This window comes from Stylophora pistillata, chromosome 5 (assembly GCF_964205215.1).
Source record: "Stylophora pistillata chromosome 5, jaStyPist1.2, whole genome shotgun sequence".
NCBI lineage: Eukaryota > Metazoa > Cnidaria > Anthozoa > Scleractinia > Pocilloporidae > Stylophora > Stylophora pistillata.
Window position 1 is genome coordinate 4,954,471 of NC_142523.1, and position 23,180 is coordinate 4,977,650.

At 37.8% G+C, this 23,180-nt stretch overlaps 3 protein-coding genes across 6 annotated transcripts; all 3 read right to left on the bottom strand.

The window, feature by feature from the left end:
* Nucleotides 1-1,523: 1,523 nt before the first annotated feature.
* LOC111337266 (melanocortin receptor 4-like) lies at nucleotides 1,524-4,236 on the bottom strand. Of its 2 annotated transcripts, XM_088760895.1 has the most exons (3): nucleotides 2,658-4,236; nucleotides 2,378-2,488; nucleotides 1,524-2,274 (listed from the first exon to the last, which is right to left on the bottom strand). In XM_088760895.1, the coding sequence occupies exon 1, from the start codon at nucleotides 4,146-4,148 to the stop codon at nucleotides 3,276-3,278; it is 873 nt and encodes a 290-aa protein (XP_088617021.1). In that variant the 5' UTR covers nucleotides 4,149-4,236; the 3' UTR covers nucleotides 1,524-2,274; nucleotides 2,378-2,488; nucleotides 2,658-3,275. The 2 variants fall into 2 exon arrangements, with proteins under 2 accessions (XP_088617021.1, XP_088617020.1); XM_088760894.1 differs by having other exon boundaries at nucleotides 2,378-4,236.
* A 2,212-nt stretch (nucleotides 4,237-6,448) lies between these two features.
* Nucleotides 6,449-9,353, bottom strand: LOC111337263 (melanocyte-stimulating hormone receptor-like). Its single transcript, XM_022943538.2, has one exon. The coding sequence runs from the start codon at nucleotides 8,808-8,810 to the stop codon at nucleotides 7,848-7,850; it is 963 nt and encodes a 320-aa protein (XP_022799273.2). The 5' UTR covers nucleotides 8,811-9,353; the 3' UTR covers nucleotides 6,449-7,847.
* Nucleotides 9,354-11,639: 2,286 nt separating this feature from the next.
* Nucleotides 11,640-23,144, bottom strand: LOC111337270 (RNA polymerase II-associated protein 3). 3 transcript variants are annotated; one of them, XM_088760898.1, is made up of 11 exons: nucleotides 22,799-22,941; nucleotides 21,630-21,779; nucleotides 21,105-21,204; nucleotides 20,868-21,002; nucleotides 18,337-18,464; nucleotides 17,702-17,894; nucleotides 17,209-17,295; nucleotides 15,960-16,346; nucleotides 15,282-15,379; nucleotides 14,474-14,568; nucleotides 11,640-12,098 (listed from the first exon to the last, which is right to left on the bottom strand). In XM_088760898.1, the coding sequence occupies exons 2-11, from the start codon at nucleotides 21,659-21,661 to the stop codon at nucleotides 11,998-12,000; spliced, it is 1,356 nt and encodes a 451-aa protein (XP_088617024.1). In that variant the 5' UTR covers nucleotides 21,662-21,779; nucleotides 22,799-22,941; the 3' UTR covers nucleotides 11,640-11,997. The 3 variants fall into 3 exon arrangements, with proteins under 3 accessions (XP_088617024.1, XP_088617023.1, XP_088617022.1); XM_088760897.1 differs by having other exon boundaries at nucleotides 21,105-21,207; XM_088760896.1 differs by lacking the exon at nucleotides 21,105-21,204 and having other exon boundaries at nucleotides 22,799-23,144.
* Nucleotides 23,145-23,180: the final 36 nt, after the last annotated feature.

A 23,180-nucleotide genomic window follows, 5' to 3' on the forward strand; every position in this document is an offset into this window, starting at 1 on the left:
GGGTTTTTTCGCAATTTTTGCACAACCAAGTAAAAAGCTTTCTTTACACAGCTGCATAGGTTTCGCAACTCCACTGTAAGGGTCATTTCCTCATTTTATTCAATTTAAACCTTATATGAACTACTTCATATCCAAAATGCCAAGGTTAGTTTTATTTACTTCCCCTTATTTCCCAGAACTCATGATCAATGTTCTTGGAGGATTTTTCTCTGTCTTAGTCCGTCCACTAGTGTACGCTTTGGTGTTTACCATTTGTTGAAATTTTAAGAAAATACTGTCCCATGAATACGTAGCACAACTTCTTAGTCTTGCAGCTAGAAGAGCTGTGTTTTATGGTCACCCTGATCTTTCTGAATTACACACTGAGAGATTCACGTGCACAGCTGAGAAAATTATATTTTCAACCACTGATTTCACACTTCAATTTTCTCCTCGATTATCACAACAATGGCTGAGCTGCCGCAGGCAACAGACCATTTTGGTGGCGAAAAGATGCCGTTCCTCTTTTTTTTTTTCTTTTTTTTTTTTGGCTTAAATCTTCTTTTTATTTTTTTTTTATTTTCTCACTTAAAATTTAATGGACCTCAAGTCGCCTTAAAGCCAAGGACGAAAGTAATAAAAAAAGAAACACTCCCAGGTGCTCCATTCAGTTACGTACTAAGGTTGGTAGCCCATTGTTAAGACGGCTGTCTCGAATTTAACGTTAACGAGCGGGGAGTGGGGAGGAGGCAAGGGGAGACGTAACGTAATATGTGTTGCATTAACATGGCAATTGTATCCGTGCTATAAAATTTACGAACGTACTGTATACGTCTTTAAAGATCGTGAAACAGTGTATGCACGTTACAATTCTGCAGGTGAACCTTTACTGAAGAAGTTATACTTTAGATTTTCAAAGCAACAAAAGATAAATATTTCGTGCAGGGAACGAAAAATCCGCATCCACGTTTTTCAATGGGTCAGACACCCTTGAAGTCCACAGATCATTAATTAAAACCAGTAAGATGCCTCAGCATTTCGTAAACACAGGAAAAGGGAATCGAAATAAACACTTCGCTCTCTCAGCTGCAAGACTAAGAAGTTGTGCTACGTATTCATGGGACAGTATTTTCTTAAAATTTCAACAAATGGTAAACACCATAGCGTACACTAGTGGACGGACTAAGACAGAGAAAAATCTTCCAGGAACATTGATCATGAGTTCTGGGAAATAAGGGGAAGTAAATAAAACTAACCTTGGCATTTTGGTTATGAAGTAGTTCATACAAGGTTTAAATTGAATAAAATGAGGAAATGACCCTTACAGTGGAGTTGCGAAACCTATGCAGCTGTGTAAAGAAAGCTTTTTACATGGTTGTGCAAAAATTGCGAAAAAACCCAACAGGAACTACTTCATTTCTAAAGGTCACAGTGCGATGACGTTGTTATGATCATTTCAGTGACTATTTCCTTTTCACAAGTCAAATGGATTTCTCTTACGATCCTAAATTTGATCTCATCCCCATAAAAGGAACTCAAGTAGATACGAAAAATGAATATTTTCTTGGAATAAAGTTTCAATTACTGTATAGTTTTAATCTACAATGCATATATTATGAACAGCCGAAAACCGAAAAGGAAGTACTAGTCTTTTGCATTGCATCTGGGGACCTTAAACAATTGAAATCAACGTTAGGGAATATCTAGACCTTAGCGCTTGCAATGCTAGTGTAGCCAGTAGCGTTAAGAGTTCGCGATCTCTAGTCTAGTCACTGTGTCTGAATTTAAGTTTTAAGTGGACGGAGAGAGTTAGACTCAGTGAGAGACAACAATTCTTGGAGAGGCATGAAAAACCTCTTTCGCTCGCGACAACGCGAAAGCGAGAAAATCCTGTGAACACGGCCCAGGAAAAACAATCTCCGAGCTAACAGGTCACGCCAACCCGGGTTCAATATCCACCTACAGCCATAATCTTTTAGAAAAACAACGAAGGATGTCAAGCAAGTTGGCTGGATTTTCAGTCGTACTACTACGACTGTCACAGCAGCCAACGCCGGCGGTGGTCCACGCACTGAAGCATTGCGAGAAATTAATGTCAACAGCCTTGCACCTCCATCAGTAGTCGGCAATTACACAACAACAATGAATAATAGTAGTGAAGGTCTAACAGCAATAGTACAAGGTGGACTGTTCACCAATGCATCGTTCAACAACTCTCCAGTGAACATTTCCATCAACTTTCAGTTGAATGTTCATCCCAACGATTCAGTTAATGGCACTGCCAGTAGTGAATTTCTAAAAATAAAAAGATAAAAGTTTTTTTACTTTTCATGAAACACTTCTTTGTTTTTAAAGGAATCAAATATCACTACACGTATTTACACTTCAAAGTACTTACCTTTTATTAATCGCAATGTTAAACTTTCAGTAATTTCGCTTGCACACTTCCCTTATTTCCGTTTTGCCACCAAAGAGATAAAAGGTGTAAATTATTTTCCTTCTCCAGAAACTTTCAGTGGAAATTTGAAAAGAAGATGTTAAAAAATAAACGGCTTGTAAATTCAGTGAAATACCACCATTATCCTTAAATAGTGCGAAGCTTGTTTAAAGGTTTGAAACCGAATGTAAAAACGAGGTTCAAATAAAAGATATCGAAGGTTCTAACGTGCACGACTGACCTTGCTTCCTATTCACTAACGCAATAACAGTTCTGACAGTTGACTACGAAATGGCTCGCCCAGGATGAAAACAAACAATATTATTGCTGTTTTCTTGTTTTCCTATTTTAATTCAATGATGCGATTCAAGGAAAATTCATTACCCGACTCGTGAATTCCGTGTTAAATTTCACTAGAAAACCGATATCGCACGAATCGCTTCGCGATTCGTGCGATATCGGTTTTCGCGAGCAATTTAAAGCGGAATTCCCTCGTCAGGTAATGAATTTTCCTATAAAATAACATGACATAGCTATTTTTGCAAGCGTTGCATGACATAGCTATTTCTACAAGCGTTGTTTATTAATAATTTACGTACACATGAGTGTTGAATAATCGTATGATTCAAATTCAATAACTACACCTCTCGGGCTGAGCAATTCAACTCACGATTTCTACCTTTAAAAAGAATAGGCAGCAACTCAACATTCGACTAGTACAACACAGCAAAGTCTTGCAAACGTAAATTAAAAGACCAAGTACGTGTTAATGATGCTGCATTGAAATGTATTCTGCAACCAGTTTCTGAGCACAATTAATAAGCTTTGTATACACATATTGAGTGTTAAGTGCTATGTTTCATTTACAGCAAACGAGCTTTCGATAAGTCTTTTTTACGGCACTGCGAATCTCTCGCAATCGCCAGCAGTAGAGAAAAGGATTAACAGCTGAGTTCATAAACACGACCGTTGAGGTTAGAGAAGCTGCAAGAGAACTGTTCATCTTATGAAATGAAGAAACCAGATAAACAACAAAATATGGACAATAACAGACTAGTAGAACAAGAAATACTATAAAAGAGTTCAAGGCAGATCTTTTCAGTCCCGCCACGTGTGAATTGGTGATGAATTTGTTATTTGTTTCAACCGCTTGCACCTGGATTTGAATCGCATGTTGGTGATGGCGAACCTTTCCGTATATTATCAGGTTAGAAATAGTCGAGATAAACAAACAGACGCATATCACAGTTTCCATTGCTATCAAAAGGAATCTTTTCGCCCAAACCTCGAAGCTTGCTAGGACAACACAAACTGTCCAAATCACCCCAAGTGTGCAAGTCACACGAGAATTTGTAACAACATTCGGATACTGGAGAGGCTTCCGTATGGCTATGAGTCTGTCCACACTAATGGCTGTAACCGTGCAAAGAGATATCCCACATACACAAAAACCAAACACGTTAAAAACATCCAAAAAGACATCTTTAAGTACCTGGGATTCAGAGTACAAGGATATGAAATCATTTGCGACAAAAAGAGGCTGCACGACCGCACCAACACCGAGATCAGACGATGCCAGAAAACAAAGTAACGTTATTGAAGGTGAACGAAGGCTGGATGTTTTCCATATTCCATGTAACACCAGCGTGTTCCCGGTGATTGATGTTAATGCAAGAAGAATGTTGAAAACACAATTTATCAGCAAAATATTATGCATGATGGTATTAGCCATTGGTTTCTTTGTCCTTTGGATTTTCGTTTTGAGGTAAATAGATCCACTGACTTTTTTGACAAGGCAGTTGTTAGAAGACAAATAACCGTTGTGGGAGAGAAATCGATTGTTTTGGAATTTCTCAAAGAACAATATTTACAGAGGCGCTTTAATAACGAAGTAATTAAATAGCAGAGGCATCTGTTTTCGCGTTGGGCACAGAATATCGTGCGTTCAAGAGGGCCTAGAAGAACAGGCTGGAGGAACATTGGTTAGGAGTAGGTAGTCGGATTTTAAGAAGTTGCAGAAATTAAATTGACCGAGTCAAACAGCGACGAGAGAAATCTCTGTAAATTTTGAAAACGCAGCTGATATTAATCCTTAATTCTATGAGCCAACATGTGATGACTAGTTTACACTGTTGCGCCATTAGGTAGGGATTCATTAAAGTTAATGGACTGTCAAACGCACGAAAGAGCTTAGTGGAACGTATTTTTTACCACAACGCCAAATTGATGAAACCAAACGTGCTAAGAAACATTTACCAACTAGAAATTATTAACACTTTAACGTAAGTTTAAGTCTCTTTCTTGTTTTCAGTTCAATTCACATTTTCAATCGGCAGCTGCAGGGAACATTACCAAAATTAAAGAAAAATGCCCGATGTCTCAACCATTCAGCATTTAGTAATTTTCCCCTCTTTTTACAAGAAACTTATAATTTGAACGTTGTCAAGGAGCTGGTTTCGAGATAAATATTCCACCAGCAAATGTCATCAAGGAAAAAAAAACAAGCAGTATTCCAAGTGATAGCTCTTGCATTAGTAAGTTATAACAGAAGCTTTTAACCCTGATCGGCATGAAGTGTCTTAATTCCCCCATATTGTTTAAAAACAAGCCGGGGTTTATTAGCCGGCCAATCAGTGTCATCAGGAGTGCAATTCTTGCCCAAATATGGTGTTAGAGGTTCGAGCAGTGTTTTCCTTCATAAAAACTTTACAGCCGATTACGAAGAGGCAGTAAAAAGCCTACAAGATAACATGATGAAAAATTCAGTTAATTCATTATCTTAATTAGGAAACGCTGTACAAGTTATGATAATCGATTTCTCTGAAAGCAGACTGGGTTAACTTTTACTGAAAAAAAAAATCGAGCTCAATTCTCTTGAATGCGGTGGCGGTCGGTGAAGGCGGAATGCAAATGAATCGAGAGGATTGCTTTGACGCTGTTAAATGGAAAGGACTTACAATAGCTAACTGTCGAGAAAATGATTAAGCCTCTGAGTTTTCAACGAGATGATAGAATATTTCGAAGCTTTCCAGAATGGCGAACCGTTCGTGAATAGAAATTTGGGAAACTACGATGATGTTTCAAGACCTGATTAACTCTACTTTGGTTGACCGACGATTTGAGACTGACTAAAAGTAGTGTCTAAATTGAAGATTCATTGCTACACAATATTTTGGAGAACACTAGGAAAGTTGTGAATGTGCGACCGACAGCGCTTAAGTAACACTTGTGCCAAAGATTGTGGCCTTTCTACTGTGAATGATAATTTTATTGGACGAGAAACTTTGCATTTAATTTCAATAAATAGTTTTTCTCCTTATGGTCCATTTGATTTTATGGCAAATTTAATTCAAAGTTTTCGTCTGGCCAGCCAAGAGATTATAAATCACTTGGGCCAGCTTGTTTTTTGATCTGCGGGAAAGTTGTATCATTATGTTTTTGAATGTAAGTTTTTATCTTGAATATATTCTACTGACCACTTCAAGAGAGTCTGCGTCTTAATCAATCATAATTCTGGACATATCCTACACGCTTAGTGATATTGCATCCTAATTCCAGAAGTTGTTTTCACTACTTCAGGTAAGTAAGAAAAAGAAAGTTATCCAGGTAATCTTTATCATACAGGACTTTTTCGTTGCTCGTACTTTCAATAATTTCCTAATATTTTTTTACATACAGTGAACTCTCGCATAAGGACGCCTTTCTACTATGGAGAACTCGATAATACGGATAGAAGCTAATTTCCATCACAAACTAGTTCAAAACAGACCTTAAAGGATCCCTTCCAACCACAATACATTGCGCGCACGATATGTGAAATCCGCCATTTTCTCTGCCATCCGGTATTGGACAAGTCGTGAAGTGGAAAGAAATCCTCGTTCATCCGAGTACATTTGCCTCACTGAGGTCTTGAATTTCCTCAATCGCGTTCCAAATTTATTGTTCTTTCTATTTGACTAGTTATTTCTTAATTATTTTTTTCTGTTTGGGCGCGCAGGGTATTGTGGTTGGAAGGGATCCTTTAAATATCATGCAGTCTGAAGGTCGTCCTCAAAGATGGAATTGGCGATTATACTTCCCCAGGAATATCATAAAGCCGGAGCGCCTCAACGTCTTCGCTGAATCAAGGACTATTTATATTATGTCATTATTATTTTATTACTATTACTATTATTATTACTATTATCATATTATCATTAACATCATCTTTATTAATATTATTATCATCAGTATCATCATTAACGTTCTCGTCGATATAAACATCACTATAGGTCATGGTTTCAAATCTCGTACAGACCTGAATTTTTCAGGCCTTCTTTTCACTGCTGCTTAAGTAGTGTTCATTACTGCGAAAATCTCTTTCATATTCTTTGTTGTTACTGTCGTTATTGACATGGATGACGGCTTGTTTTGGTTTTGTTTTCGTCGCCCTACGAACATCTACACTAATTTTATAACAAAGTGCGATAATCGTCGCTACAACGTGCAACACCGTGCGATGATCTGTTATTACTAAATGCAACAGCCTTTTTGTCGCAAAGTGCGTTAAGTGATAATGAAAAGTGCAAGAGGTATTAAAAAAGTACGGCGGATATTCCAAAGTGAGACAAGTATCACAAAGTGAAGATGAGTTCCAGTTTTCTTGATAATTTACATAACATGCCATCTATTGTTCGTGTAATTAAAATTTCATAGACTCAACCATGAGGTTGTGTTGCCTAATGTTCACATATTATGCGCACATCACACAAAATAGGTTTATTTGTAGAGCACCATGAAACGCATCTCGTTTTGGTCTTTATAAACCTTTTTCAGAACGTTGAAGTTGAAAGTGTAGCCGTTAGCCGATTAGCCTTGATCCAATCCAACCCCTCAATCATCGAGTCTGGTTATTTCTGTAGGAGGCGCAAACCTGAGTGGTCCCTGCAATGTTTCCTTCGTTGCGGAAGCGCATATGGGAAAGTATGCCCAAGTGACACTGAATTAAAGTATTTAAACGTTATTTTCCCTGTGAAACTGATACCATAAAGACTGATATATTATCTTCAATTAACTTGGTAATTTTCGGATCCCTCCCATCCTAAAATATTTTCCTCGTTTTACCTATCCTCGGTGAAAAAAAAGCCAGTATTTTTTTTAATTATGCGGTGGCTACTTCTCATAAATCCAACCTTGTGTTGGATTTTTCTTTTCTATACCAGGCAGGGCGGAGGGTGATGATAGTTGGCTTTCAGTCGTCCTTGCAACAAACCAGGGTTGGCTTGACTTTTTTGAAGTCTCTCGTGTTTGTATGGACCCTCCTATTTCAATTTTCGCACTAGTATTTTACTTCTTAGACTATATCAACTCAATGCTTGAATTGAGGTGAATTCTAAAGGTTGCCCATTCTGGACTCATGCTGAATGTTTTTTTCAGTGATAACCTTGGTTTCTCATCGTCGTTCTTTTGTAAAGAGCACAATGGAAAATTTGCAAAAGCCAAAGTTGAAGACAGTCTGTTTCATAGCCTCTCGAATTTCGCCCAGTCGCCAACAGTAAAGAAAGGGATTTACCACAGAGTTTATGAACACGATTGTTGAAGTAAGTCCTCTTGCTAGGAAGCCAGAGATCGTGTATGGCGACGATACGGCGTAAACAACAAAATATGGGAAATAGCAGATAAAAAGTACAAGAAACAAAATAAAAGAATTGAGCGCTGATTTTTTAAACTTCAACATGTTGTCCAAACTGCCATTCGTATTATTTCCAACCGCTCGGACCTGACTCTGGATCCTGTGTTGATGGTACCGAACCGATCTGTAAATCAACAGATGGGAGGTGGTGGAAACTCCAAGACAAATGGCTGTTACGATTCCAATAGCACTCACTCGAATGTACAAGCTACTTAGCTGCAAGACTGGCAAAAGAACACACATTACCCAGATAATTACAAGAACACGCGTTGCCCGAGGGACCGTAACAAGACCAGGATACTCAAGGGCCTTCTCAATAGCAATCAGTCTGTCTAGGCTTATAACAGCTACTGTGCAGAGAGAGATTCCACATAAAGTGTACCCAAACGTGTTGTAGACGCTCGAAAAGACGTCTTTTACAATTTGGGATTGAGAGTATGCCCGAAGAAAATTATTGACGATAAAAAGTGGTTGTACTACGATGCCAACAGCTAGATCGGAGAGTGCCAAACCACAAAGTAAGATAATAGATGGCGAGCGAAGAGTTGGAGTTTTCCATACTCCATATAACACCAACGCGTTCCCGACCATTGATGTTGAAGCCAGGGGAATATTCACTACACAGTTGATTACCAGAATATTTCGTATGGCATCAGTTATATTTTGTCCGCCTACGGACTGTAAGTTCTCTGAAAGGGATCTATTAAGAGATGTTTCTGACATGCCCCTAGCATTCGTTTGGTTGACGAAAAAAAAGTCAATTTCCAAGGCCGTTCTGCAGTGATTCTTTTGTGGCGAATCTGTGGCTACAACTTTTTGACCAACAAGCCAAGAGGCTCATAATATCTTATTTGTTTAGTTGAATCACGTTTTGCGGCCACAACGAATTCAATCGTCACTGAGATGTCGTAATATTAGAGAACTTGTATCTAAACACGTCACCACAGATAACACTAAGTGAAAGTAAGCTCACCACTCTGAGAAAAGGTACTTATATTTGCGTCATACTAAGGGCATTAATATGACAATTGCGAAGGGTTAAATGAAGGGAATGGTCTACTTTCAAGCTAAATTAGCATTTTTAGGTGAAACATGCATGTGAGGGATATAATGCTCAGCGTTAAAAATTGTTCTAACGTCGCACAGAGATTTACCTATTCCTTCTTTCCTTTCTTTTAAGTTCTCCCCTCAACCAAAGAAAAATGAAATCACACCAAAAATTAAAACAAGGTATTTTTTCGAAGGTGCGTTGACAATGAAATAAAAGCATAGATTAGGAAATTTGAAACGTTTATTCATCCGTCCAGCTGTCGATATGAAAAAGAAATTAACAAAACACTACAATTTAGTTTCACTTACTGGTGCTACGCCTGCGCATTTTCCAATTCTTTCCACTGATGCAATACTAAGTCCTGAGGCGCAAATTTTCTCATTAAAATGGATTGAACTCGCATTTTTTTTAAGGGGAAATTAAAGCCATTATTTTTTCCATCGTTGGTAAAAGACTTTAAAAAATAGATGTAGTTTTGTCGCCCTCGTGTGACAAAGTCTACGTCAAACGTTCCGACTGAATGATGATTCTAATTGATACATAAAATATAACGCAAAGTTTTGGCCGAAACTTCGCATTTAGTAACTTGGTTGATCTGGAAACTAACGCGTTTAAGACTGAATAAAGTTCCGGATCGTTGCATTTCTGGTGAAGTTTGCTTTCTACCTTTATGTTTATCACTCGTTTGTTTGTTGGTGTATCTTCGTTTTTGGTGACAAGGAAAAAAATCCAATTTAAAATCTGCATTAGGATATGTCATCATCATCCTCGAGAAGTAGGATCACAGTTTGCAATTTTTGTTAGCGATGGTTAATCAGCTAAGAACATACAGTTTCATCCTTTCAAAAGTATACCCCTGATGTCTTTATTTAAACGGGGTTTAAATGGATTAAAATCAGAAACAGAGAACTAAAAGCTGAGTTTTCCATAGTATTCAAATGTAATCACGTGCTTTTATTTTCAATGCGGTAAATTTGACGTCGACAAACATCGGTTTAAGAAGCTTCTAAGAAGAAAACAGTATTGAAACGTGTTCATGAAAACAACTTTACAACATTTTTAAGCTTTGGTGTGAATCAGGTATTAGTAATATCAATCCTACGTTCATAATAAAATGGTTCCTTCTACGTGCAAGCGAAAACCGACACGATTCCGGATCAATTTTTAACCCCTCCAAGAGGCCGCCACTTGTTTTGTACTATACGGAATTGTGCATTAGCTGGAGCGGTGTGCACCAAATAACAAATTTCGAAATCTCAAATGGAATTAACGCTTTTAAGCGGAACTGTTTGTTTTGAAGAAAAAAAGAAAAAATGGAACACCTGACACTTTTCAGTAGTGACGGCAATAGTTGCTCTTTCTCTTTTTAAAGTTTTATTACGCGTTACACAATCGAAAACATGAAGTGAAGTTCCGCTCCACTTTGCACAAGTGTATGTGGAAGAAAGATCGACTGGAGAAAAAATGCTTTTGAAAATTTCACATCTGTTTTGCTTTTGTCCAAAACTTGTTCCTTTCTTAAATTTACCCTCTTTGTCTAACACACAAGCAATCATATGACTCGAAGACATGAACCAATCCAGAGAAGTGTGCTTAAAAATGACGAGAAGAAAGAGCTAAAAAGATCATTTAAGGAGGTTTCTGAAACAGGTGTTTTTGCGCAAATGCGCCATGAGGTGTTCCTCACTTCTGGTTGAGAGGAAATGCTTTCTCTCCAGTTTCTCTTTCTAATGTTTAGTTAAAGAGTCGACATTCACAATAAACAGTTTTAAGACATTTCAGTTTTTCCTTGTTAACTTTTCTTAGCGCGTTTTCGATGCTCTCCACTGACAAACACGTCTGAATATCAATGACGCCACTCCATATTAGCTGATCAATGCTAGCTTCCGCCAATTATTCCGTTAATAACCTCCTATGCTTTAGGTGCTTAATCTGTTTATCTCAGAGTGGTCCATCGTTTCCGTTGACTCGTTAAGGACCATTCGATTCTAAGCTAAGTGAAGCAAGTATGAAATTTGAACGTCTGAAATCAATTTTTCAAAGAAAAAAACACCAAAATGTAATATTCTCTGTAAAGCTCCATGGCGCTATTCGTGAGCAAAATATAACAACAACAACAAAAAAAAATTGCACAGCATTTGCTTCAGGAACGTAATCGAAGCTCTTTCCTGATAGTAAAATTTGCGACTGCATCTTTTTCGTCCATCTTATCCAATCCACCTCTTTCACCAAGAAGAATCGTCCTTTACAATATTAACGGTTATTACGTTTTGCCCGACAAAATGACACACGTCCTTTCCAGCCCACTGCTTCAGTATTGGAAAATATCGAACTCGAAGTCATACTCCTTTCGAAACCTGACGGTCGCTAGTACTAGAGTGTGCGTCGAAAATGACTAATGTCCCATTCGCACCAGCGAAAGATGCTTAATTAAACCAAGTTGAACTGAATAAACATCAGCAGCACTATAAAACTGATAAAAAAATTAATTATACGTATAATTCAAGTAATATCAAATTTTATTGTCGTTGTACTACATCTGAGGTCGAAAAACATCAGTTAAAGCAACGTTAATGGAGAAAACAATTCCAAACCGTGTTTGACAAAACAGCTGTTAAACGGGTTTTAGCTTTAGTGTAAAAGCAGTATTAAACCTCTTCCGCACTGTTGGTTCCCCGAGGCAGTAGGCCTTGAGTTCGTATTCAGCCCCATATCGCCGACATCGTAAACTTCACAAGAATCACAAGTGACTCGGTATCTTTCTCTCTCTCTGGGCCTGTTCAGTGTACATTGAAGGAAACACGGGTGACATCCCTTGGTAAACAGTGTTGTGGCGTGTTAAATTTGCAAGGTACACGTTCAAGACACTCCATATTTCATAGCTAAATTTCTGACGTCATCATCAGTCAATTTCCATTCCTCTTTGTTTTGTTTTAGACTCTGTAAAAGGTCGCGGATAACTGCAATAGGACATATACACAACACATAAATTAGTCTCAACTTTTGATCATCACGTTGTTACTTTTTCCTCGCAAATATATTAGATTAAGAAGCAATCGCATTACTATTTCGTTATAAAGTTGTTGGGGGCGAACTGCAGTTTATCTTAGCACGTCTCCCTTCAAGAGTGACGTACAGTTGTCATAAAAAAAATATATAAATGCAAAGGACACTTAAATAACACTTGACTAGGGAAATGGAACATCTCTTCATCTGAAATCATCATTCTCGGCAAGTGAAGTGAAGTAAAATAATTACAAATTTCGATGTGAAAGTGACCGCTGTAGAGAGAAGCAGAACAAGGTGGAGTGCAATTTTCCTTTAACTCAGAATCATTCTGATTCTACCAATTCATTTTCATTTAAAATAAGTGGTATGGTTTTGTAGAATATTGTTAGTGATCAGTATTGAAGTATATATAACGAGTCTTAGCAATGTATGATTGCAACATTGACTTTGTAAATAATATCAGCAGTGTAAGTAAGCGAACTGTTGGTGGTAAAGACAATGGAAAAATAATTTAAGTCTTAACAATGTCCTTAACATATCTCCTATGTTGTTAGGTTTTGACCCTTTCACTGCCAATAACTCAATTTAATCTCTTTAATGTTTATTTCCTCTCGCCTCGAGGAGCTTCGCTATTTTGCAAGTAGGGATCGTTAGATGTGTATTTAATTGGGATATAGGGCGCACTTAATTTGGAGCCTCGCTCTGTTGTGCGACCCTCACCACACTCTGGTGAAAGTGATTAAATAAATAAACAAAAACAAAAAAATTTGTTCAATTATTTTGTTTTGTACATCAAGCTCTGAGAATTCGGCGTTAAATCCAACATTATCCTTTTAGTCGATATTTGTCTGTCCTTTTACCACTCTGCTTGAAAATACATGCATGTGTTGAGGATAATTTTCTTATTGATCACTCCTGGCAGAGAAAGAGTTGGGATGCAGCTCTGACTATGGATTGACATACGTCTCCGACCCAATCAAAACGTGAGTTTGCTATGTCAACATCCACTGGTAAAACCTAACTGCTGGCTAGCGAAAAGGGCTCGTCTAAACCAAACTTTATCACGCAAGAAGTGCATGTAAGAAAATCCAAATTTATACAAGTGAACATGTGAATCCGTTCTAATATTTGACCTATATTACTCAACAATTTCTTTTCAAACAAACATGTGATAAAAAAAAATTCTTACTGACCTTCAGATTTAGTTTCTTTTCGCATTTGCCGTATCTAAGGATTCATGTTCTCTACAAATATTTCGTCAGAGAACACTTGAACAAGCAACACATTTGTGTTCTGAACTGAAAACAAATGTTCCTTTTCTCGTGCAGGATTAGGCATGTTAAAACAAATGCGCTTGTGGACGAAGAAAACCTTGAAAAACTGCCAGAAAAAATGCGTCACCGTTCCGGCCTCCTTTTAAAACTGAGCGCGTCGTTTCATTAATGGACCTTTTCGTTTCTCCTTCGCATGATAACGGATCACTAAAAGGTCCAAGTTCAAACGCCGACCGGGGAATATTTGTGTATGCTTTTTTTGGTATTATTAACATTGTTTTTTCGGCATCTCTTTCGAAGTATAAAGTGTGAACTTTGAACACGGAAGCGAGGTTTCATCGTGTAGTCTTACCATCCGCTTCGTACGTAAGATGTGTCTGGGCTACTAGAATTCTGCACATGCTCGTCCTTCAAGTTACCGATTATGTCGATGTTTCGAAGATAGTTTTGAACGTCGAGAATAGCTACTTTTTTTGGTTCTCTTGAAACACACAAAGTGAACCTGTACTTGTTGGAACCAGTTTTAAAGGATAAGGCACCGCATTCTATCCGAGCGAATAAGTAACGTATATATTCTCATGCTGAGCAGCTTTGATCGCGAGGTATCGTTTTATGATGATCAATTGAGATAAACCTAAGAGCGCGCAGTTTCAACTTTTTTTTTTTTAATCCGTTTTTTGAAAAACAACCTGTTACAGCTCCCTATAAGATGGGGATACTTTGCCAACGGATAGAAAAAGACCAATCACAACCGACTCACGCCACTTGAGTCTTACAGCCAATAACATCACGGAAAAACTGACCACTCAGTTTAAACGAACCAGACTTAGAACATTCGACAGACAATAATTATTCTCTTGACTCAGATGATAACTTCTGGTCAGGTTGTCGAAACGTCAGCCACCACAACGGACAACAGTCCTTCTCGGAACTACACTCAACCGGACGATCACACCACATTATCACATGTTAGCCCCAGGTTCAAACCATTTTCTGTTTAAGATGGGGTCATGTTACTTAATTGGTGCAAGCAGACGCACGAGTTCACTCACCGGTCTTATCTTTGTCCGATAGAAACATCACAGCCATGCTGAATCTCTTCACTTCAGAAAGGTATTTCAACTCTTTGTACATCGGTAGACCATTGCTAAAAAGAACGAACAATGTAAAGCATCCAAAGAGTCTTCAAGTGCTTATCATCAATGCAACATTGAACATGCAAGTAAAAAATCTTATAACACAAGTTTCATCAGTGAGCACAATACACGCACTTTACTCAAACTGACGTTTATTTTCTTTTCCAATTCACGCATTTGTGTATACCGTAAAGACTCGTGTATAAGCTGCACCTTTCGCTTGGACCAAAAATCGCGGGTGCGGCTTATACACGAGACCATCGCTTTTACAGGGAGCAAACTGGCTTGTAGGGGTCATAAATTTGAACTAAGAACCTTCAGTGAATAAAGATTGAACACATTGAAACCTGTTGTTGATCATTGCGTTCGGTAGAAGTGGCGGCTCATAAGGAGCCATTTGCTTGCATCTTCAGGTTCTAAACCCAAATCTTGCTTTCCAGTAGTTCTTTCAAGCGTTTCATTTTGCAATTTGTTCGAGCAGTTAGTAGAATTGTAGTTTTTTACAGTCTGCGCTTTGCATGCGCGGAAACATCTGATTTGTAGGCGCTCGAGGCGCGTATAATGCAGCGGCGCACGTAGGCGAGCTACTATGAATGCCACAAGACTATTTTAACTATAAATTGGAAACTCGCGCGCAATCGCAAGGGTGTAAGTATACACTAAATCACATTAGACTGTTCAAGTACGTAGGAGATCGAGTCATCTGATCAAAAAATCAACTTACGAGAGGTAGAAATCGCGTAAGAGCTTCGTTATCTTAACCAGCATGTCTGACTCGAGAGACTGTTGGAACAACTTTGGGTAAGATTCAGGGTTGATTTTCTGGAAGCAAAAAAAAGAAAATACTTGTAGTCATTTACCATATTGGCTGTTGGCTTTTTACAAATAAATTGTCACTTCAATAAAAGCAAGTGCATTCACTGGTGAAAGAGTGCTGTAGTCTGAGTGTGCAAAGAACATTTGCAAGAAAAACTTAATAAACGCACAGACACATATCCCAAAAAAACAACAACAACAACAACAACAAAAACAAGCTAAAGGAAGACAGAGGAGGTTGACAAAATATGGATCACAAATATAACTGGTAATGATAGGACGCCTATTTTGATTTTGTCTTCAATCTAAATAGATGCACGTCTTGATGTGTATGATGTAGGATTGTAACAGCCTTCTTTCCACGTGTTCTCCCTACTTTCAATTGTTCAAGATAGGACGTTTATTTAGAGCAATCTATAGGCACTGACTGCACGTAATGAATCAGTTTTGTGCTATCCATCGAGTGTCGTTCACTTTCAATGATTAGCAACAATCACACAGTAACATGAGGGAAAAAGAAGGTTGACCTGTACTCAGTTAGCAATAACTAATACGAGTTGTAATTATGTTAACTTTATGGTCTAACCCTGAAATACTGAAATAGTTGATCAGGTTCTTTTTGCAGTGCTCTCCAATCTGCTTGAAATTGTCCAGATGACTTTGGCACAGCAAATGCCTTCGAGGAAGACTGTGACCGGGCAGGGAATTTAGGAGACTGAGGCTGAGTGGATAACGGCGTTGATGACGATGACAAAGGAGAAGTTTTACCGGAATTGTCTTTTGATTCTACTTTTAAAATATCGGCTCGAACAGAGGCATCGGCAGATCCAGCTTGGTTAGAACTATTTCTTGTCTCAGAAGTTGGCAAAGAGGCTGTTATTTGAGCTCTGGTTGAAACTTTGGCTGTACTGTCTTCATGGTCGCTGTCACTTTCTGTCCCAATCTCTTCGATGACAATTCTTTTAAGGGGTTTCTGAGGAGAAAACAGACATCTGTTGCATGATGGGAGATGAACCACTTCGAAGCAGGAGAGTTTCTTCGAGTCGATTCTTTAACAAAACAATACTAAAAGTACCTGCTAGAACTGACGGGTTTTTCTGACCCTTTTCAGTTCAATTCTAAACTAGTGAAAGCCCAAGAAATTCCTCTAATTAGAAAGTTTCCAGCTGTTTGAAATAAAAGTACGATTTTCATATGTTCAAATTAATTGATTTATCACTTTGTTGGGTTTAATACGAACCAACATAATGACCAGCTCCCAGTTGGCTTGTTCGCTTAGTTGGTCGATCACTGCTCCGATATTGCAGAGGTCATGGGCTCAAATCCCGTGCGGGCCTGAATTTTTTTCAGGCCTTATTTCCACTACAACATAATAAGGTTTCATTACTGCGAGGATCGCTTTCTTACATTTCATGAAACCGCAGTACACACATGATTTTCATATATTCGTATTACATTGAAAAAGTGGAGGAGAAATGACCTTCGCCGACAACTTTTCTACGAGGTTTCTAGTTTTCACAATATTTGAGGTGGCAAGGTGACCAACTCCCTTGCTACGAATGTTCTGTTAAGGACGAGGTTGCCTGCTACAAATAATTAACGATCCAACTGGGGACTCAGAGAAAAGAATATTAAACTCCATAGTTCATTTAATTGTTTTATTGCAAGGATAAGAAAACTGCTAACAGTTACTGAAAGCTGTCTCTTCGGTAAAACGGCTTTGAAGTTTTATTTTATGCTGATCTTTTATTGTAATCAGTCAGTACACAATTGACCAGTCAGAATCAAATTTAAGACATCAATGTTTTCAGAGCTTTTCTTGCGTTCTTTCTCACCTTGGATTTTGCAGGTGACTTTTTATCTACTTCATTCTTAGGTGACTTTTCTTCAACATTTGTTTGCTTTCTCTTGTCATTCAATAGCTGAACATAAAAAATATTATAAAATAAGTATTTAGAAAAAAAGTACCAGGCCCAGTTGTTCGAAGGGCGATTAGCACTAAATAAGCTTTACATTTAAATCCAGGTTTCTTTATTTCTCTGTTCAAAAGCCTTTTTGAGAAAATTTTCTCAATTCTGTTTGGAACATCCAATCATCAAACTGTAGAAACAAGGATTTAAACCGAATTTTCTTTCAAAGCTTTCAGTTATGAAATGAAACTTCACACTAACCTTGGGTTACCTTAACCCAGCTTTGAACAAACCAGCCCTCACTCAGTAGTACAATTGGTACATAGATTTGGGATAAAATGACAGAGTTGGTACCTTCGTGTATCCCATGCTGCACTCATGAGAGAATATAAAAATAAAGTAACCAAGAGTACATCACCTTCTCTATGTTTTTCAATTCCTCTTGAGCCTGCTTATTGCTGGGTTCCAGTCTCAGTACATCTTTATAGTCAGCTTCTGCCTCTTCTATCCTTCCAAGCTGAAAGTGTGCTGCTGCTCTTCTCAGATAAGCCTTAGTGTATGAAGCATCCAGAGACAAGGCTTGGCTACAGTCTGCTTCAGCAGCTCCATATCTAAACATGAATTTTAATTATAAAAAAGGTTTGAGAGTCGAACAGGAAGAACACCATTTGTAGAATGTAAGCTCTGTCAGTACGCCTTAGTACCTCTGAACATAAATTATAATAAATAAGGTGTAGAGTTGGACAAGAAGAACACCATTTTTAGAATGTACACTCTTAGGGATAGGGATGGGGTTTAAAAAAAAATTTGTTTTTGCTTTTTTTCTTTATTTTAATTTTCTAATCTAATTTTTAACATTATTACTCTATCGCTATCGTCATCCTAACCATCATTATCACTGTCACTGTTTCTGTCACTGTCGAAGTCATCATTAGTATCAGTGTCACTGTTGCTTTATATAGGTGACCTTATGGCATCTCAGTTCATATCACTTTAAAAAAACAAACTTGTAAACAAACAAAACAAGTATTTTGAGAGGAAATTAAGACTAACCTTTTCAATTTTAGAAGACACATTGCTCTGTTGGCTGGGAGTATAGCATTTGTTGCGTCAAACTGAATTCCAGTTGTGTAGCAGTTAATGGCTGCTTCATATTTACCCTCCCTAAAAAGTGCATTTCCCTGTGGATGCACATGTAAATTAAAGTTCAGTTAAATCAAGATATAAAATTTGATATGATTCTACCTTTTAATCATTAATGGACAGGTGTTCTTCCTGTTTATTTGTATGTTATTGGGAGAGGAAATGACTGCATATACAAAACGACACAGTTAATTCTGTTAGATTTAAAATTATGTAACCACTGTTTTTATTTATATGTAATTATATAATTTTTAACTTTGGCTTATTTGTTCGTAATTTCTAGTGGGGACCCTTCCAAAGAGCACTCTCAGGGATATTTCCTCAGGTATCACAAATTAAATAATTGCTTCGTATTGTAACCAAGATTGAGCAATCAACACACTTAATGAAAATATCAGTAATGGTTAAAGGACTGAGTGGAATCCAATTCAGTCCATAATCATCATCTAAGTGATTAGCAAAATTGGATGACCACAAAGCAGGAGTCTGATTTGAGGATGATTAGAGACTGAATTGGATGACATGCTGTTCTGCCAATTAATCATAACCATTATCCTTGTGATTAATTGGCAGAACAGCATGTCATCCAATTCAGTCTCTAATCATCCTCAAATCACAGTTTCTGAAATAAACAAATATATTGTACATTTGGGAAAATATCTCTGTTGGAGACAATGTCTAAAGTAAAAATTCCTCCACTTTGGAAGTTCCCCAGTTTTTTTAAGGATGAGTGGTTGTTGCTATCAATGGTTATTGTGATCAAATCTGTGATACATGGCCTGTTGACTTCATCACTTGACAAAGACTAGCAAAAAGCTGTCAAGCTGTTGCAGTCTACATACTGAGTATCTGTGTGACGAAATACATAATTTGTTTGTCAATTAAGAAATCTTCAACATAATGATTGCACCTTTTGTTAAAAATGCATTTTGTATTCTTTAACACAAGGACTCAGTTTACTTTCCTTTAAGTAGGAATAAAATATTATATTTTTTACTAAATCAAATTTCATTGTTTTTTATTTACTTAGCTTCCACCCTTAAAACATACAAATAACACAGATATAATAAAATAATATGATATTTATTAGCGCCTGTAAAACTCACTAACAGCATCACGCTGTCACATTAAAGCATATCAAGATGGGGCCAACCAACCTCCAAAGTGAGCGTGCATGTAAAGATGAAACAATTTTAGTGTAATAGAAAAGTCCGAGCCCCAGATGGGACTTGAACCCACAACCCTCCATGATCTAGTCGGATGCTCTAACCACTGAGCTACTGGAGACTCTATAGTGAGCAAGGGTCAATTTGTGGGTCTCGACTGGAACCGCATCGTGCGGCTTGTAGCTGTTAGTGAGTTTCACAGGCGCTGACCAATACTTGGCTGTGTAGCCACGTGATGCGGTTCCAGTCGAGGCCCACAAATTGACCCTTGCTCACCATAGTCTCCAGTAGCTCAGTGGTTAGAGCATCCGACTAGATCACGGAGGGTCATGGGTTTAAGTCCCATCTGGGGCTCGGACTTTTCTATGATATTTATTTATTTATTTATTTAAGGATTTGTACCAAGAAATGGAGCAGAAACAATAGGACATGGGTCCCCTATGTCCAACAAATCCACCCATCCCACCCCAGGGGAGGAAATCCATCACACAGTATTCTCATGGGTGGGAAATTAACATCTCCTACCCCTAACCCTGCAGGAGACAGGACCTCCATTTATTCGTCCCTATCCGAGAAGACTAGAATATCTAACCATTTCTTGATGTTATAGAAAGGTAGCATATTCTTCTCAATTATTTTAAGACCTTGAGTGTTGGTCCGGCCAGGGCTCGAACCCTCGACCTCCCACACAACAGTCCAGTGCTCTATCCATTGAGCTAACTGGGAGGTGGTATAAGATAATAATGATGACAACAAAGGGGGCCAAGGAATGACACAACAGAGTGAGGCTCCAAATTAAGTGCACCCCAAAAAAAAAAAAATTTTTAAATATCGAATTACAAACAACATTAATATAGAAACTCTCTATATGTATATATATATATATATATCCAAAGATTATATAACAAAAATAATAGTTTATATGTAATTACAAAGTATGTCGCACATTATACAATCATTATTGTTGATGATTAAATTCGTTTAACAGCAGCGCTTAGAAGAGACAATATTACAGAATGAGCAGCATTTACAACAGATAGATTTCCAAGTATTAAATACATCAAGGTTAAAGGCATTATTATAATACTTAAAGAGTGAATATTTAAACTGTTTAGAGGAAGAAAAAGCACGCACAGAGCTCAGCAAATTATTCCAAAGCTTGGTTATGTGGTTTTTTCCCAAAAGCAACTAATCTTAATGAGGGGAATTTCAAAAAGAGTAGATATGGATTCTTTTAAAGGACTCTGTAATTAGCCGACAAACTCAAAATCTGACCTTGTCCTTTTCGAGTAGTGCCTTCTGTAATCTTTGCTCGTTTTCCAGATCCTCATCAGTCTCTTTGCTCTCTTCCTCAGAACTGGAAAATGTCTTCATTTCATCTGCTTCATCCATGTCTTTTAACACTTTATCCTGATGGAGCCATTGAACAAGTAAATACATGTATAAATAACAAATAAATATATGGCACAAAGAAAAAACTCTGAGTCCCCAAAAGGAATTGAACCCCCAGACCTTCAGATTCCATGCTCTGATGCTCTTACCACTGAGCCACAAACACTCTGTGGTGAGCAAGGCCCATTCCAAAGTTTGCATAGGACATGAATTCTGCACACTGCTAGGAACAGCAATGTCGACAGCATCATGTTAATATAAAGAGAATAAGAATGATGGTAAATTTTTAGCTCGGTAAAGAAATAGAGATGTAATACAGGGTTTGTACACTTTTGACCAGTTAAAATTCCATGACTTTCCATGAATTTTTCCATGACCTTTTGAAAGATTCCATGACCTAAGGTAAGCAATAACTGATGGTGTTGTTCTAAATAATGAAATTAAATCTGATTTTTGTTGGACTAGTCAGTTAACTTTTCAACTTTGGGTCTTATTGCCTTTCACTCATAGAGAACATATTGATTTTCCATGACTTTCCATGACCCACACCTAAATTTCATGACTTTCCAGGCCTGAAAAATGAAATTTTGAAATTCCATTACTTTCCAGGTTTTCCATGACCTGTACGAACCTTGTAATACTTACCACATCAAATTTATCCCATGATCTGTAGTCATAGGAACTAATTCTTGTTGCAACTTCTGGTTTCTCTTTGTCAGCAGAATCAGAAGGCAACTCTCTCTTTTTCTTTTTCTTTCTCTTTCTCTTGGCTAGATTCCTCACAGGAGGAAGGTTCTGCAGCAAACAATGTAAAATGAATGGTCACTAGAATCCCTTGTGTTTGCATACACCATACATGGATTAGAAATTATTGTGCGATGGAAATGGTATGAATGCTTGATCTGCATTTATATAGTCATGGAATTGAGGGAAGTCATGAAGAAATAATCTTCTGTCAGGTCGTTGAAACATTCCTCACTCTCAATGATCCCACTAAGATGATCACAACATTCACAACATTCACAACCGACTGTGCGGTGGTCATGAAAAATTGTTGATGAGGCAGCCTAGGTTACAAATGGCACATTGTACAGATTTTGAGGCTGACATGCACTATACACGATTTTATCTTGGCTCTGACTACCTGATTGAAATAAAAACAACAAAAAAGTCAGGATGGTAGTAAATGTTAAAAGCTTCATAATGCGCAAGGCAAGGGTCAATTAGGGGCCATTCCAGTTAATATCTCCACCCCCCCCCCAATTGAAGGCCTGGGATTTCTTAGGGGGAGGGGGAGTCAATGCTATATTTCTTCTTAGGGGGGTTGAACCATTATTTCTGAGAGGGGTCGCCATAAAGTACCCTTGACAGAAATTCTCACGAGTAGTTTCTGAAGGGGGTTCAATTGGTTTGCTTGATAGCTACATAAAATTCTGAAGGGGGTAATTTCAGGCAATTCTGAAGGGGGTTAAAAAATTTCTTTTCTGGAGGGGTGTTACAGGAAAGCCTTCAATAGAGGGGGGGGGGGTGCGGATTTTAAATGGAATGGCCCTAGGTAATCGAATCAAACAATACAGCGACTCGTCGAAGTCGTTTTTGGATTAAGACCAGGATGTGGTATGCAAATTACAGAGCGTTAGATATTGAACTTATCAGAAAAATATTTAAAAAATTCTTTTTTTAGCGATATTGCGTTCTTTTCCTTCGTTTCGAAGAAATCATTAGCTATTCTGAAAGCATACTTGCGTTACAGCTATAAATTTTAGTACCGCAGTCTCTACGATATGTAACTGAAACACGCTTTCTCCTCAAACCTTTTTTGTTATTGTCTTTGAATTTCGAAGATCTTCATCTTTTATTTTCATTTCATCCTGCCAACTGTTTAACTCCTTCATGATGTCTTGCAATTCTTCAGCATTTTGGCGAATACTCATTTGCACTTTCAATCCTTCGTCCGCCATCTTGACAACTTTGTAACCTCGCTATTTTCTTGAAAGCCCTCGTCGGTTCCTCATCCGTCACTTTTCCCGGTAAAAGCGTTTTCAAGTTCTAAATCCTAATACTAGGAAGTGGAGCCACTTCTTATTTATTTTGGTTATTCGTCTGTGTTGCTTGATAACCATTAAATTTCCTTCCTCCTAATTTCATTTGACCACGGGAATGGATCTATAAACGAACCCAGTCTCCCACCTTTGT